The 12,834-nt window shown below is 63.1% G+C and overlaps 1 protein-coding gene across 1 annotated transcript in view; it reads right to left on the bottom strand.

The window, feature by feature from the left end:
* The window catches only part of LOC121360736 (chromodomain-helicase-DNA-binding protein 3-like), a gene marked incomplete at its 3' end in the record, with an annotated part of 44,188 nt that overhangs the window by 23,767 nt on the left and 7,587 nt on the right, over window positions 1–12,834 (bottom strand). The window contains exons 5-15 of the mRNA XM_041480796.1: window positions 12,260–12,471; window positions 11,874–12,052; window positions 11,541–11,753; window positions 10,530–10,744; window positions 9,090–9,221; window positions 4,465–4,564; window positions 3,288–3,488; window positions 2,628–2,765; window positions 1,694–1,815; window positions 309–482; window positions 83–224 (exon numbers count right to left, since the gene is read on the bottom strand). Of these exons, the coding sequence (XP_041336730.1) occupies window positions 83–224; window positions 309–482; window positions 1,694–1,815; window positions 2,628–2,765; window positions 3,288–3,488; window positions 4,465–4,564; window positions 9,090–9,221; window positions 10,530–10,744; window positions 11,541–11,753; window positions 11,874–12,052; window positions 12,260–12,471 (1,828 nt within the window). The remainder of the gene's footprint in view (window positions 1–82; window positions 225–308; window positions 483–1,693; window positions 1,816–2,627; window positions 2,766–3,287; window positions 3,489–4,464; window positions 4,565–9,089; window positions 9,222–10,529; window positions 10,745–11,540; window positions 11,754–11,873; window positions 12,053–12,259; window positions 12,472–12,834) is intronic.

Genomic DNA, 12,834 nt, shown 5'->3' with positions numbered 1-12,834 from the left:
TGTCCCGGTGTCCCCATGCGCCCCAATGTCCCCTGGCTGTCCCCGTGTCCCCCCCACCCCCCCGGTGTCCCGGTGTCCCCACCATGGCCGCCACGGGGAACAGGTAGGGGTGGTTGCAGCACTTCTTGAGGTCCATCATGATGTTGAGCAGCGACACCTGGTTCCCCCCGCCCCGCGAGTTCAGCGCCTCGAAGTTCCTCGTCAGGATGTACTTGTAGTACTTCCTGCGGGGACAGCGGTGCCACCGGCCGCTCTGGGGACGCTCCGGGGGCTGGGGACAGCCCCGCGGGCGGGGGACAGCGGCCTACTTCTGCATGGGGCTGAGCTCCACGCGCACGATCAGCTCCGTCTTGGCCGGCATGTTCTTGAAGACGTCGGCCTTGAGGCGCCGCAGCATGTGGGGGCCCAGCAGGTCGTGGAGCTTCTTGATCTGGTCCTCCTTGGAGATGTCGGCAAACTCCTCCAGGAACCCCTCCAGGTTACTGGGGACACGGGGACACGGGGACAGGGTCAGCATGGGGACACGGGGACAGGGAGGGACACAGGAACCCCTCCAGGTTATTGGGGACACGGGAACAGGGTCAGCGTGGGGACACGGGGACACAGGAACCCCTCCAGGGTACTGGGGACACGGGGACAGGGAGGGACACAGGAACCCCTCCAGGGTACTGGGGACACGGGGACAGGGAGGGACACAGGAACCCCTCCAGGGTACTGGGGACACGGGGACAGGGAGGGACACAGGAACCCCTCCAGGGTACTGGGGACACGGGGACAGGGAGGGACACAGGAACCCCTCCAGGGTACTGGGGACACGGGGACAGGGAGGGACACAGGAACCCCTCCAGGGTACTGGGGACACGGGGACAGGGAGGGACACAGGAACCCCTCCAGGGTACTGGGGACACGGGGACATGGGGACAGGGTCAGCAAGGGACACAGGGATACAGGAACCCCTCCAGGTTACTGGGGACACGGGGATAGGGTCACCATGGGGACATGGAGGGACACAGGAACCCCTCCAGGGTACTGGGGACACGGGGACAGGGTCAGCGAGGGGACAGGAACCCCTCCAGGGTACTGGGGACATGGGGACAGGGTCAGCGAGGGGACACGGGGACACGGGGACAGGGTCTCCATGGGGACATGGGGACAGCGAGGGGACAGGAACCCCTCCAGGTTACTGGGGACAGGGTGAGCTTGGGGACACCAGGATTTGGCGGGACAGGAGGTGACAGAGGTGACAGGAGGTGACAGGAGGTGGCACAGGTGGCACAGGTGGCACAGGAGGTGGCCCAGGTGACAGGAGGTGGCACAGGTGGCACAGGAGGTGGCACAGGAGGTGGCACAGGTGACCCAGGAGGTGGCACAGGAGGTGGCCCAGGTGACAGGAGGTGGCACAGGTGACCCAGGAGGTGGCACAGGAGGTGGCCCAGGTGACAGGAGGTGGCACAGGTGGCCCAGGAGGTGGCACAGGAGGTGGCACAGGTGACCCAGGAGGTGGCACAGGAGGTAGCTCAGGAGATGACATAGGTGACACAGGTGACAAGAGGTGGCACAGGTGACAGGAGGTGACCCAGGAGGTGACACAGGAGGTGGCACAGGTGACCCAGGAGGTGGCACAGGAGGTGGCCCAGGTGACAGGAGGTGGCACAGGTGACACAGGAGGTGGCCCAGGCGGCCAGGGACGCACTTGAAGCGCTCGGGCGTGAGGAAGTTGAGCAGGTGGAAGAGCTCCTCCAGGTTGTTCTGCAGCGGCGTCCCCGTCAGCAGCAGCTTGTGCTCGATCTTGTACCCGTTGAGCACCCGGAAAAACTGCGGGGACAGACCCACCTGGGACACGGCCGAGACCCCAGACCCACCTGGGGACAGCCCGAGACCCCAGACCCACCTGGGACACGGCCCGAGACCCCAGACCCACCTGGGGACAGCCCAAACCCCCAGACCCACCTGGGACACGGCCGAGACCCCAGACCCACCTGGGACACAGCCCGAGACCCCAGACCCACCTGGGGACAGCCCGAGACCCCAGACCCACCTGGGACACGGCCGAGACCCCAGACCCACCTGGGACACGGCCGAGACCCCAGACCCAGCTGGGGACACCCTAAAACACACCTGGGCACCCCAAAACACACCTGGGGCACCCTAAAACACACCTGGGGCACACAAAACACACCTGGGGACACGGCCTCAGACCCCAAACTCATCTGGGGCACCCCGAAACACACCTGGGGACACCCTAAAACACACCTGGGCACCCCAAAATCCACCAGGGACACCCCTGACACCTTCCTGGGCACCCCGAAATCAGAGATCTCCGGGTTCTGGGGTGCCCTCCCACTCACATTCCCAGGTACCCAGGTGTCCCCTACACCCACGGCTGGGTTCTGGAGTGTCCCCCACCCACATCCCGGGGTTTTGGGGTGCCCCCAGCCCCATCCCCGGGTTTTTGGGGTGCCCCCTACCTTGGACTGGTTGTTCTTGAGGCGGTGGGCCTCGTCCACCACGAGGCAGGGACCCAGCAACCCCCACCCACATCCCGGGGTTTTGGGGTGCCCCCAACCCACATCCCGGGGTTTTGGGGTGCCCCCAGCCCCAGGGCCGGGTTCTGGGGTGCCCCCCACCTTGGACTGGTTGTTCTTGAGGCGGTGGGCCTCGTCCACCACGAGGCAGGCCCAGCGGATGGAGCCCAGCGCCGCCTGGTCGATGGTGATCAGCTCGTAGGACGTGAGCAGCACGTGGAACTTCACCTGGGCCTCGCGCTGCGGGCACGGCCAGGGGCTCAGCGGGACCCCGGAGCCCCCCGGCACCCCAAAAGGTGCAAAAACCCCACCCAGAGCCCCCCGGCACCCCAAAACACGGAAAAACCCCACCCAGAGACCCCCAGCACCCCAAAACATGGAAAAACCCCACCCAGAGACCCCCAGCACCCTAAAACCTGTCCCTGCGCCACCCCCAGCTGTCCCCCAGCTGTCCCTGTGCCTCCCCAGCTGTCCCCCAGCTGTCACTGTGCCACCCCCAGCTGTCCCTGTGCCACCCCCAGCTGTCCCCCAGCTGTCCCTGTGCCACCCCAGCTGTCCCCCAGCTGTCCCTGTGCCACCCCCAGCTGTCCCTGTGCCACCCCCAGCTGTCCCCCAGCTGTCCAGGTGCCACCCGCAGGTGTCACCCCCAGCTGTCCCTGTGCCACCCCCAGCTGTCCCCCAGCTGTCCAGGTGCCACCCGCAGGTGTCACCCCCAGCTGTCCAGGTGCCACCCGCAGTGTCCAGCTGTCCCCTGTCCCCCACCTTCATCTTGAAGGCCTTCTTGCCGCCCTTCATGGCGTTGTCGTCGAAGGAGAACTCGTTCTCGCGGATGATGGCCCTGCTGTCCTTGTCCCCGGTGTAGGTGACAACGTAGAAGGCCGGGGCCCACATCTGGAACTCGCGCTCCCAGTTGATGATGGTGGAGAGCGGCGCGCTGACGAGGAACGGGCCCTTGGTGTGGCCCTGGGGGACACTGTGTCACACCACGGGCCAGGCCCGGGGGACACCGTGTCACACCCTGGGGGACACGGGGACACACCCTGGGGACACTGTGTCACACCACGGGCCAGGCCCGGGGGACACCGTGTCACACCCTGGGGGACAGGGGGACACTGTGTCACACCCTGGGGGACACTGTCACACGGGGAACGGGCCCTTGGTGTGGCCCTGGGGGACACCATGTCACACCCTGGGGGACACAGGGACAGGCCCTGGGGACACCATGTCACACCCTGGGGACACTGTGTCACACCCTGGGGGACACTGTCACACGGGGAACGGGCCCTTGGTGTGGCCCTGGGGGACACCATGTCACACCCTGGGGGACACGGGGACACACCCTGGGGGACACAGATGACCCCAGGGCCACGTGAGTGACCCCTGCCTCACGTGGGTGACCCTAATGACCAGGCAGGTGCCCCCAGCCCCACTTAGGTGTCCCACAGATGCCCCCAGGCTCACAGGACTCAGGTGTTCAGGGCACCCAGGGGGCTGGAGGTGTCACAGGTGTGTCAGGGGAATCAGGTCTGGGGGAATTCAGGGCACCCCAAAAACCGCCACAGAGATGGAGGTGTCACAGGGCTCAGGGGTAAACAGATTTGGGGGTCCCCAGATTTAGGGGTGCCCAGTTTGGGGGTGCCCAGGTTTGGGGGTCCCCAGTTTTCGGGGTGCCCAGTTTTTGGGGTACCCAGGTTAGGAGTGCCCAGGTTTGGGGGTCCCCAGTTTTCGGGGTGCCCAGGTTTTGGGGGGCCCAGGTTTGGGGTGCCCAGGTTTGGGGGTCCCCAGTTTTCGGGGTGCCCAGTTTTTGGGGTACCCAGGTTAGGAGTGCCCAGGTTTGGGGTTCCAGGTTTTGGGGCGCCCAGTTTTCGGGGTGCCCAGGTTAGGAGTGCCCAGGTTTGGGGTGCCCAGGTTTGGAGTGCCAGGTTTTGGGGTCACTCACGTCGTTGGTGGGCGAGTCGGGGGGCCCCTCCCCCGGCGTCTCCTTCTTCTTCTTCTTGTACCGGCGGGGCTGGGCCGGGTCCTCCCCCATGAACACCTCCCTGGGGACACCGGGGACACCGGGGACGTCAGGGGACAGCAGGGGACATCAGGGGACACCGGGGGACAGGAGGGACACCAGGGGACAGGAGGGGACACCCTGTAACCCCAATATCCCTCCAGTGTCCCCATGTCCCTCACCGGTGTTTCCAGTAGGCACATCCCTGTGTCCCCAGTGTCCCCCCAGTGTCTCCGATGTCCCCACAGTGTCCCTCACCGGTGTTTCCAGTAGGCACATCCCCGTAACCCTGATGTCCCCAGTGTCCCCCTGATGTCCCCGCCGGTGTCCCCAATGTCCCCCCCGTGTCCCCATGTCCCTCACCGGTGTTTCCAGTAGGCACATCCCCGTAACCCTGATGTCCCCAGTGTCCCCGATGTCCTCCCATGTCCCCCACCGGTGTTTCCAGTAGGCACATCCCTGTGTCCCCCATGTCTCCGTGATGTCCCCAGTGTCCCCGATGTCCCCCCATGTCCCTCACCGGTGTATGTTTTGGGGTCCCGCGGGTGTTTGGGGGTGTACCTGCAGCTCCTTGATCCAGGAGCAGTGCCAGTAGGACAGCCCCACCCATACTGAACCCCCCCATATTTTAGGGTGTTCCCCCAAACTTTGGGGTACCCCCCAGGTTTTTGGGGTCCCCCCGATGTTTTGGGGTCCCGCGGGTGTTTGGGGGTGTACCTGCAGCTCCTTGATCCAGGAGCAGTGCCAGTAGGACAGCCCCACCCATACTGAACCCCCCCATATTTTAGGGTGTTCCCCCAAACTTTGGGGTACCCCCCAGGTTTTTGGGGTCCCCCCGATGTTTTGGGGTCCCGCGGGTGTTTGGGGGTGTACCTGCAGCTCCTTGATCCAGGAGCAGTGCCAGTAGGACAGCCCCACCCATACTGAACCCCCCCATATTTTAGGGTGTTCCCCCAAACTTTGGGGTACCCCCCAGGTTTTTGGGGTCCCCCCGATGTTTTGGGGTCCCGCGGGTGTTTGGGGGTGTACCTGCAGCTCCTTGATCCAGGAGCAGTGCCAGTAGGACAGCCCCACCCATACTGAACCCCCCCATATTTTAGGGTGTTCCCCCAAACTTTGGGGTACCCCCCAGGTTTTTGGGGTCCCCCCGATGTTTTGGGGTCCCGCGGGTGTTTGGGGGTGTACCTGCAGCTCCTTGATCCAGGAGCAGTGCCAGTAGGACAGCCCCACCCATACTGAACCCCCCCATATTTTAGGGTGTTCCCCCAAACTTTGGGGTACCCCCCAGGTTTTTGGGGTCCCCCCGATGTTTTGGGGTCCCGCGGGTGTTTGGGGGTGTACCTGCAGCTCCTTGATCCAGGAGCAGTGCCAGTAGGACAGCCCCACCCATACTGAACCCCCCCATATTTTAGGGTGTTCCCCCAAACTTTGGGGTACCCCCCAGGTTTTTGGGGTCCCCCCGATGTTTTGGGGTCCCGCGGGTGTTTGGGGGTGTACCTGCAGCTCCTTGATCCAGGAGCAGTGCCAGTAGGACAGCCCCACCCATACTGAACCCCCCCATATTTTAGGGTGTTCCCCCAAACTTTGGGGTACCCCCCAGGTTTTTGGGGTCCCCCCGATGTTTTGGGGTCCCGCGGGTGTTTGGGGGTGTACCTGCAGCTCCTTGATCCAGGAGCAGTGCCAGTAGGACAGCCCCACCCATACTGAACCCCCCCATATTTTAGGGTGTTCCCCCAAACTTTGGGGTACCCCCCAGGTTTTTGGGGTCCCCCCGATGTTTTGGGGTCCCGCGGGTGTTTGGGGGTGTACCTGCAGCTCCTTGATCCAGGAGCAGTGCCAGTAGGACAGCCCCACCCATACTGAACCCCCCCATATTTTAGGGTGTTCCCCCAAACTTTGGGGTACCCCCCAGGTTTTTGGGGTCCCCCCGATGTTTTGGGGTCCCGCGGGTGTTTGGGGGTGTACCTGCAGCTCCTTGATCCAGGAGCAGTGCCAGTAGGACAGCCCCACCCATACTGAACCCCCCCATATTTTAGGGTGTTCCCCCAAACTTTGGGGTACCCCCCAGGTTTTTGGGGTCCCCCCGATGTTTTGGGGTCCCGCGGGTGTTTGGGGGTGTACCTGCAGCTCCTTGATCCAGGAGCAGTGCCAGTAGGACAGCCCCACCCATACTGAACCCCCCCATATTTTAGGGTGTTCCCCCAAACTTTGGGGTACCCCCCAGGTTTTTGGGGTCCCCCCGATGTTTTGGGGTCCCGCGGGTGTTTGGGGGTGTACCTGCAGCTCCTTGATCCAGGAGCAGTGCCAGTAGGACAGCCCCACCCATACTGAACCCCCCCATATTTTAGGGTGTTCCCCCAAACTTTGGGGTACCCCCCAGGTTTTTGGGGTCCCCCCGATGTTTTGGGGTCCCGCGGGTGTTTGGGGGTGTACCTGCAGCTCCTTGATCCAGGAGCAGTGCCAGTAGGACAGCCCCACCCATACTGAACCCCCCCATATTTTAGGGTGTTCCCCCAAACTTTGGGGTACCCCCCAGGTTTTTGGGGTCCCCCCGATGTTTTGGGGTCCCGCGGGTGTTTGGGGGTGTACCTGCAGCTCCTTGATCCAGGAGCAGTGCCAGTAGGACAGCCCCACCCATACTGAACCCCCCCATATTTTAGGGTGTTCCCCCAAACTTTGGGGTACCCCCCAGGTTTTTGGGGTCCCCCCGATGTTTTGGGGTCCCGCGGGTGTTTGGGGGTGTACCTGCAGCTCCTTGATCCAGGAGCAGTGCCAGTAGGACAGCCCCACCCATACTGAACCCCCCCATATTTTAGGGTGTTCCCCCAAACTTTGGGGTACCCCCCAGGTTTTTGGGGTCCCCCCGATGTTTTGGGGTCCCGCGGGTGTTTGGGGGTGTACCTGCAGCTCCTTGATCCAGGAGCAGTGCCAGTAGGACAGCCCCACCCATACTGAACCCCCCCATATTTTAGGGTGTTCCCCCAAACTTTGGGGTACCCCCCAGGTTTTTGGGGTCCCCCCGATGTTTTGGGGTCCCGCGGGTGTTTGGGGGTGTACCTGCAGCTCCTTGATCCAGGAGCAGTGCCAGTAGGACAGCCCCACCCATACTGAACCCCCCCATATTTTAGGGTGTTCCCCCAAACTTTGGGGTACCCCCCAGGTTTTTGGGGTCCCCCCGATGTTTTGGGGTCCCGCGGGTGTTTGGGGGTGTACCTGCAGCTCCTTGATCCAGGAGCAGTGCCAGTAGGACAGCCCCACCCATACTGAACCCCCCCATATTTTAGGGTGTTCCCCCAAACTTTGGGGTACCCCCCAGGTTTTTGGGGTCCCCCCGATGTTTTGGGGTCCCGCGGGTGTTTGGGGGTGTACCTGCAGCTCCTTGATCCAGGAGCAGTGCCAGTAGGACAGCCCCACCCATACTGAACCCCCCCATATTTTAGGGTGTTCCCCCAAACTTTGGGGTACCCCCCAGGTTTTTGGGGTCCCCCCGATGTTTTGGGGTCCCGCGGGTGTTTGGGGGTGTACCTGCAGCTCCTTGATCCAGGAGCAGTGCCAGTAGGACAGCCCCACCCATACTGAACCCCCCCATATTTTAGGGTGTTCCCCCAAACTTTGGGGTACCCCCCAGGTTTTTGGGGTCCCCCCGATGTTTTGGGGTCCCGCGGGTGTTTGGGGGTGTACCTGCAGCTCCTTGATCCAGGAGCAGTGCCAGTAGGACAGCCCCACCCATACTGAACCCCCCCATATTTTAGGGTGTTCCCCCAAACTTTGGGGTACCCCCCAGGTTTTTGGGGTCCCCCCGATGTTTTGGGGTCCCGCGGGTGTTTGGGGGTGTACCTGCAGCTCCTTGATCCAGGAGCAGTGCCAGTAGGACAGCCCCACCCATACTGAACCCCCCCATATTTTAGGGTGTTCCCCCAAACTTTGGGGTACCCCCCAGGTTTTTGGGGTCCCCCCGATGTTTTGGGGTCCCGCGGGTGTTTGGGGGTGTACCTGCAGCTCCTTGATCCAGGAGCAGTGCCAGTAGGACAGCCCCACCCATACTGAACCCCCCCATATTTTAGGGTGTTCCCCCAAACTTTGGGGTACCCCCCAGGTTTTTGGGGTCCCCCCGATGTTTTGGGGTCCCGCGGGTGTTTGGGGGTGTACCTGCAGCTCCTTGATCCAGGAGCAGTGCCAGTAGGACAGCCCCACCCATACTGAACCCCCCCATATTTTAGGGTGTTCCCCCAAACTTTGGGGTACCCCCCAGGTTTTTGGGGTCCCCCCGATGTTTTGGGGTCCCGCGGGTGTTTGGGGGTGTACCTGCAGCTCCTTGATCCAGGAGCAGTGCCAGTAGGACAGCCCCACCCATACTGAACCCCCCCATATTTTAGGGTGTTCCCCCAAACTTTGGGGTCCCCCCCAGGTTTTTGGGGTCCCCCCGATGTTTTGGGGTCCCGCGGGTGTTTGGGGGTGTACCTGCAGCTCCTTGATCCAGGAGCAGTGCCAGCAGACAGCCCCACCCATGCTGAGCCCCCCCATACTTTGGGGTGTTCCCCCATACTCTGGGGTACCTTGTCCCTCACCGGTGTTTCCAGTAGGCCAGCTTGTGCAGGTCGTAGTCGGGGATGGGCATCTCGTCCTCCTCCCAGGTGGCCTGGTCGTAGGGCAGGTCCCGCCACTTCACCAGGTAGTGGTACTGCCCCTTCCGGTCCACGCTGCGCGGCACCGCGTCACCCGGGGCACGGGGACAGTGGGGACACCCAGGGTCACCCAGGGCACCGCGTCACCCGGGGCACGGGGACAGTGGGGACACCCAGGGTCACCCAGGGCACCGCGTCACCCGGGGCACGGGGACACCGCGGGGACACCACAGGGACACCGCGGGGACACCACAGGGACACCACGGGGACAGCACGGGGACAGCCAGAGCACCGCGTCACCCGGGGCACGGGGACAGTGGGGACACCCAGGGTCACCCAGGGCACCGCGTCACCCGGGGCACGGGGACACCGCGGGGACACAGTGGGGACAGCACGGGGACAGCACGGGGACACGCAGGGCACCGCGGGGACAGCCAGGGCACTGCATCACCTGGGACATGGGGACAGCGTGGGGATACCCAGGGCACCGCGTCACCAGGGGCGCGGGGACAGCGGGGACATCAGGCACCCAGGGGACAATGGAACAGTGGTGACACTGGGCACCCAAGGATGTGTGGCACCACGGGGACATCAGGCACCCAGGGGACACCCATGGGGACAACTGAGTGTCCCCAAGGGCACAGGGCACCCCCGGGTGACACCCACGGGTGACAACGGGCACCCCTGGGGACACAGGGACAGCCAGCAGCACCGAGGGACCCGGCAGGGAGTGTCACTGCCACCAGGGTGTGGGTGACAGCAGGGGATGTGTTAGGGACACAAGTGCCACCAGGGGTCACCCACTGTCACCGGCAGCATCGGCAGGGACAGGGACAGGGACACTGGGGTCACCTGGGGACGGACAGGGGACATGGGGACAGCTGGGGACACGCAATGTAAATGAGGCCACTTGGGGACAGAGTCACACGGAGGTGACATGGGGTCACCTGGGGACAGTGCCACACACAGGGGACATGGGGGACAGTGTCACACAGGACACCTGGGGACAGTGCCCAACTGTCCCAGTGGGTGCTGGGGGGCCCTTGTGGGACCCAGGGGTGCCCAGAATGTCCCCATGGGTGCCACCAGTGTCCCCAAACCCCCCCTCGGCCACTCCCCTCAGCCACCCTGCTGTCCCCTGGGGATTTGGGGGTGACCCAAGGGAATTTAGGGGTGCCCTGGGGGGGATTTGGGGTGCCTGGGGGGTTTCAGGGTGCCCCGGGGGGATATTTTGGGGTGCGGGTCCCCACCTGTGGTTGATGATGCGGTGCACCGTCATCCATTCGGGTTTGATGCCCTGGGGGGATTTTGGGTGGTTGTAGTTGGGCTGGGTGGGGGATTTTGGGGTGCCCCGGGGGGATATTTTGGGGTGCGGGTCCCCACCTGTGGTTGATGATGCGGTGCACCGTCATCCACTCGGGTTTGATGCCGTAGCGGTAGAAGCGCTCCTCCATGCCCCCGAAAAGGGGGTCCCCCCCGGCCCCCCGCTTCTCGCTCTTGGGGTCGTCGTCCCCGGAGCCGTAGTCCAGGGGAGGGGGCTCGTCCATGTCGTTCTTCCGCTGGTAGTTCCGGTACATCACCAGGTGGAAGATCTCCAGCTGTGCCCCGAGATCGAAGGGGACACCCCAAAGTTAGGGGGGACACCCCAAAGTTAGGGGGGACACCCCAAAGTTAAGGGTGACACCCCAAAGTTAGGGGGGACACCCCAAAGTTAAGGGTGACACCCCAAAGTTAGGGGGGACACCCCAAAGTTAAGGGGGACACCCCAAAGTTAAGGGGGACACCCCAAAGTTAGAGGGGAAAACCCCAAATTTGGAGGGGAAAACCCCAAAGTTAGAGGGAATCATCCCAAAATTTGACAGAGCATCCCAAAGTTAGGGGGGACACCCCAAAGTTAGAGGGAATCACCCCAAAGTTAGGGGGGACACCCCAAAGTTAGGAGGGACACCCCAAAGTTAAGGGGGACACCCCAAAGTTAAGGGGGACACACCAAAGTTAGAGGAGACACCCCAAATTTGGAGGGGAAAACCCCAAAGTTAATGGGAATCATCCCAAAATTAGACAGAGCATCCCGAAGTTAGAGAGAAAAACCCCAAAGTAAGAGGGGAAAACCCCAAAGTTAGAGTGGAACACCCCAAAATTAGAGAGGATACCCCAAAGTTAGAGAGGGCATCCTAAAGCTAAAGGCAACATCCTAAAGTTGGAGGGGACACCCCAAAGTTGGAGGAGAAAACCCCAAAGTTAAAGTGGAACACCCCAAAGTTGGAGGGGAACACCCCAAAATTAGAGCACCCCAAAGTTAGAGAGGGCATCCCAAAGTTAAGTGTGGAATCCCTCCATGTACTTTGGGGTCCCCCCGATGTTTTGGGGTCCCGCGGGTGTTTGGGGGTGTACCTGCAGCTCCTTGATCCAGGAGCAGTGCCAGTAGGACAGCCCCACCCATACTGAACCCCCCCAGCAGGCGTCGCAGCACAGCAGCTCGCCGCCGTCCTTGCACACGCGGCAGTACTCCATGTGGTCATCTTCCTCCTCCTTCTCGCCCTCCTCCTCCTCCTCTTCCTCCTCCTCCTCCTCCTCCTTGGCCTCCCACTGCACGCCCTCCTTCTCCTGGGGATGGATCGGGGTCAGAGGGGTGACCCCAAAACAGCCCCACAAGGACAGACACAACACCAGGGAATGGCCCCAAAACAGCCCCTGCAGACCCCAAACTGCGCAGCGCCCGCTCACGCAGTGGGGGCAGCTCCAGCGTCCCTCGGGGGCGCGGTCCAGCTCGGGGTCCAGGCACACCAGGTGGTAGGCGCGGGGACAGGTGTCGCACAGGATGATCTCCCCGCCCTGCTGGCACACCTCGCAGTAGTCCTGGTGGTCGGTCTCGTAGCCATCGCCCTCCTCCTCGGGGCCAGGCCCTGCGGGGACGGTGGCAGGGCTGTCACTGCTGTCACCCTGTCACTCTGTCACCCTGTCACTGCTGTCACCACTGTCACCTCTGTCACCACTGTCACCTTTGCCACCCTGTCACTGCTGTCACTGTGGCCACCGTGTCTCCGAAGAGGGAGCGGGGGGCAGTGGGGGCACTGGGGACAGGGATGGGGACATGGGGACACTGGGGGAACTGGGGATGGGGATCAGGGTTCTCACCGAGCTGCTCTTCTTGCGTTTGCCTCCCAGTACTCCCAGTTTGATTTTGAGCGGGGCCATCTTCCTGCCCTTCATCTTCCTCTTCAGCTCGGGCACCCGCGGGCTCTTGCTGCGCTTCTTGTGCCCGGGGCCTGGGGGGCACGGCGGGTCAGGGACCCCCAAACAACCCAGGGGACCCCAAAACATCCTAGGGATCCCCAAAGCACCCCAGGAACCCCCCTCCAACCACCCCAGGGACCCCAAACCACCCCAGGGACCCCAAAACATCCTAGGGACCCCCCCAGACCACCACAGGGACCCCAAAACATCCTAGGGACCCCCCCAAACCACCACAGGGACACCTAAAATCACAAAAGGACTCTCAAACCCCCCAGTAACTCCCCAACCCCCCAACCCACCCCATTAATCCCCAATTCCCCAGTAACCCCCAACGCCACCCAGTAACCCCCAACCTCCCCAAACCCCCCAAACCCCCGAGGCTGACCCCACAGATCCGGGGGGTACCCCCAGCTCCCCCAGTAACCCCCAAATCCCCCAAACCCCCGAGGCT

The sequence above is a fragment of the Pyrgilauda ruficollis genome, unplaced genomic scaffold (assembly GCF_017590135.1).
Source record: "Pyrgilauda ruficollis isolate IOZ18807 unplaced genomic scaffold, ASM1759013v1 scaffold533, whole genome shotgun sequence".
NCBI classification, from domain to species: Eukaryota; Metazoa; Chordata; class Aves; order Passeriformes; family Passeridae; genus Pyrgilauda; species Pyrgilauda ruficollis.
This window is presented reverse-complemented; position numbering and strand designations above follow the sequence as displayed.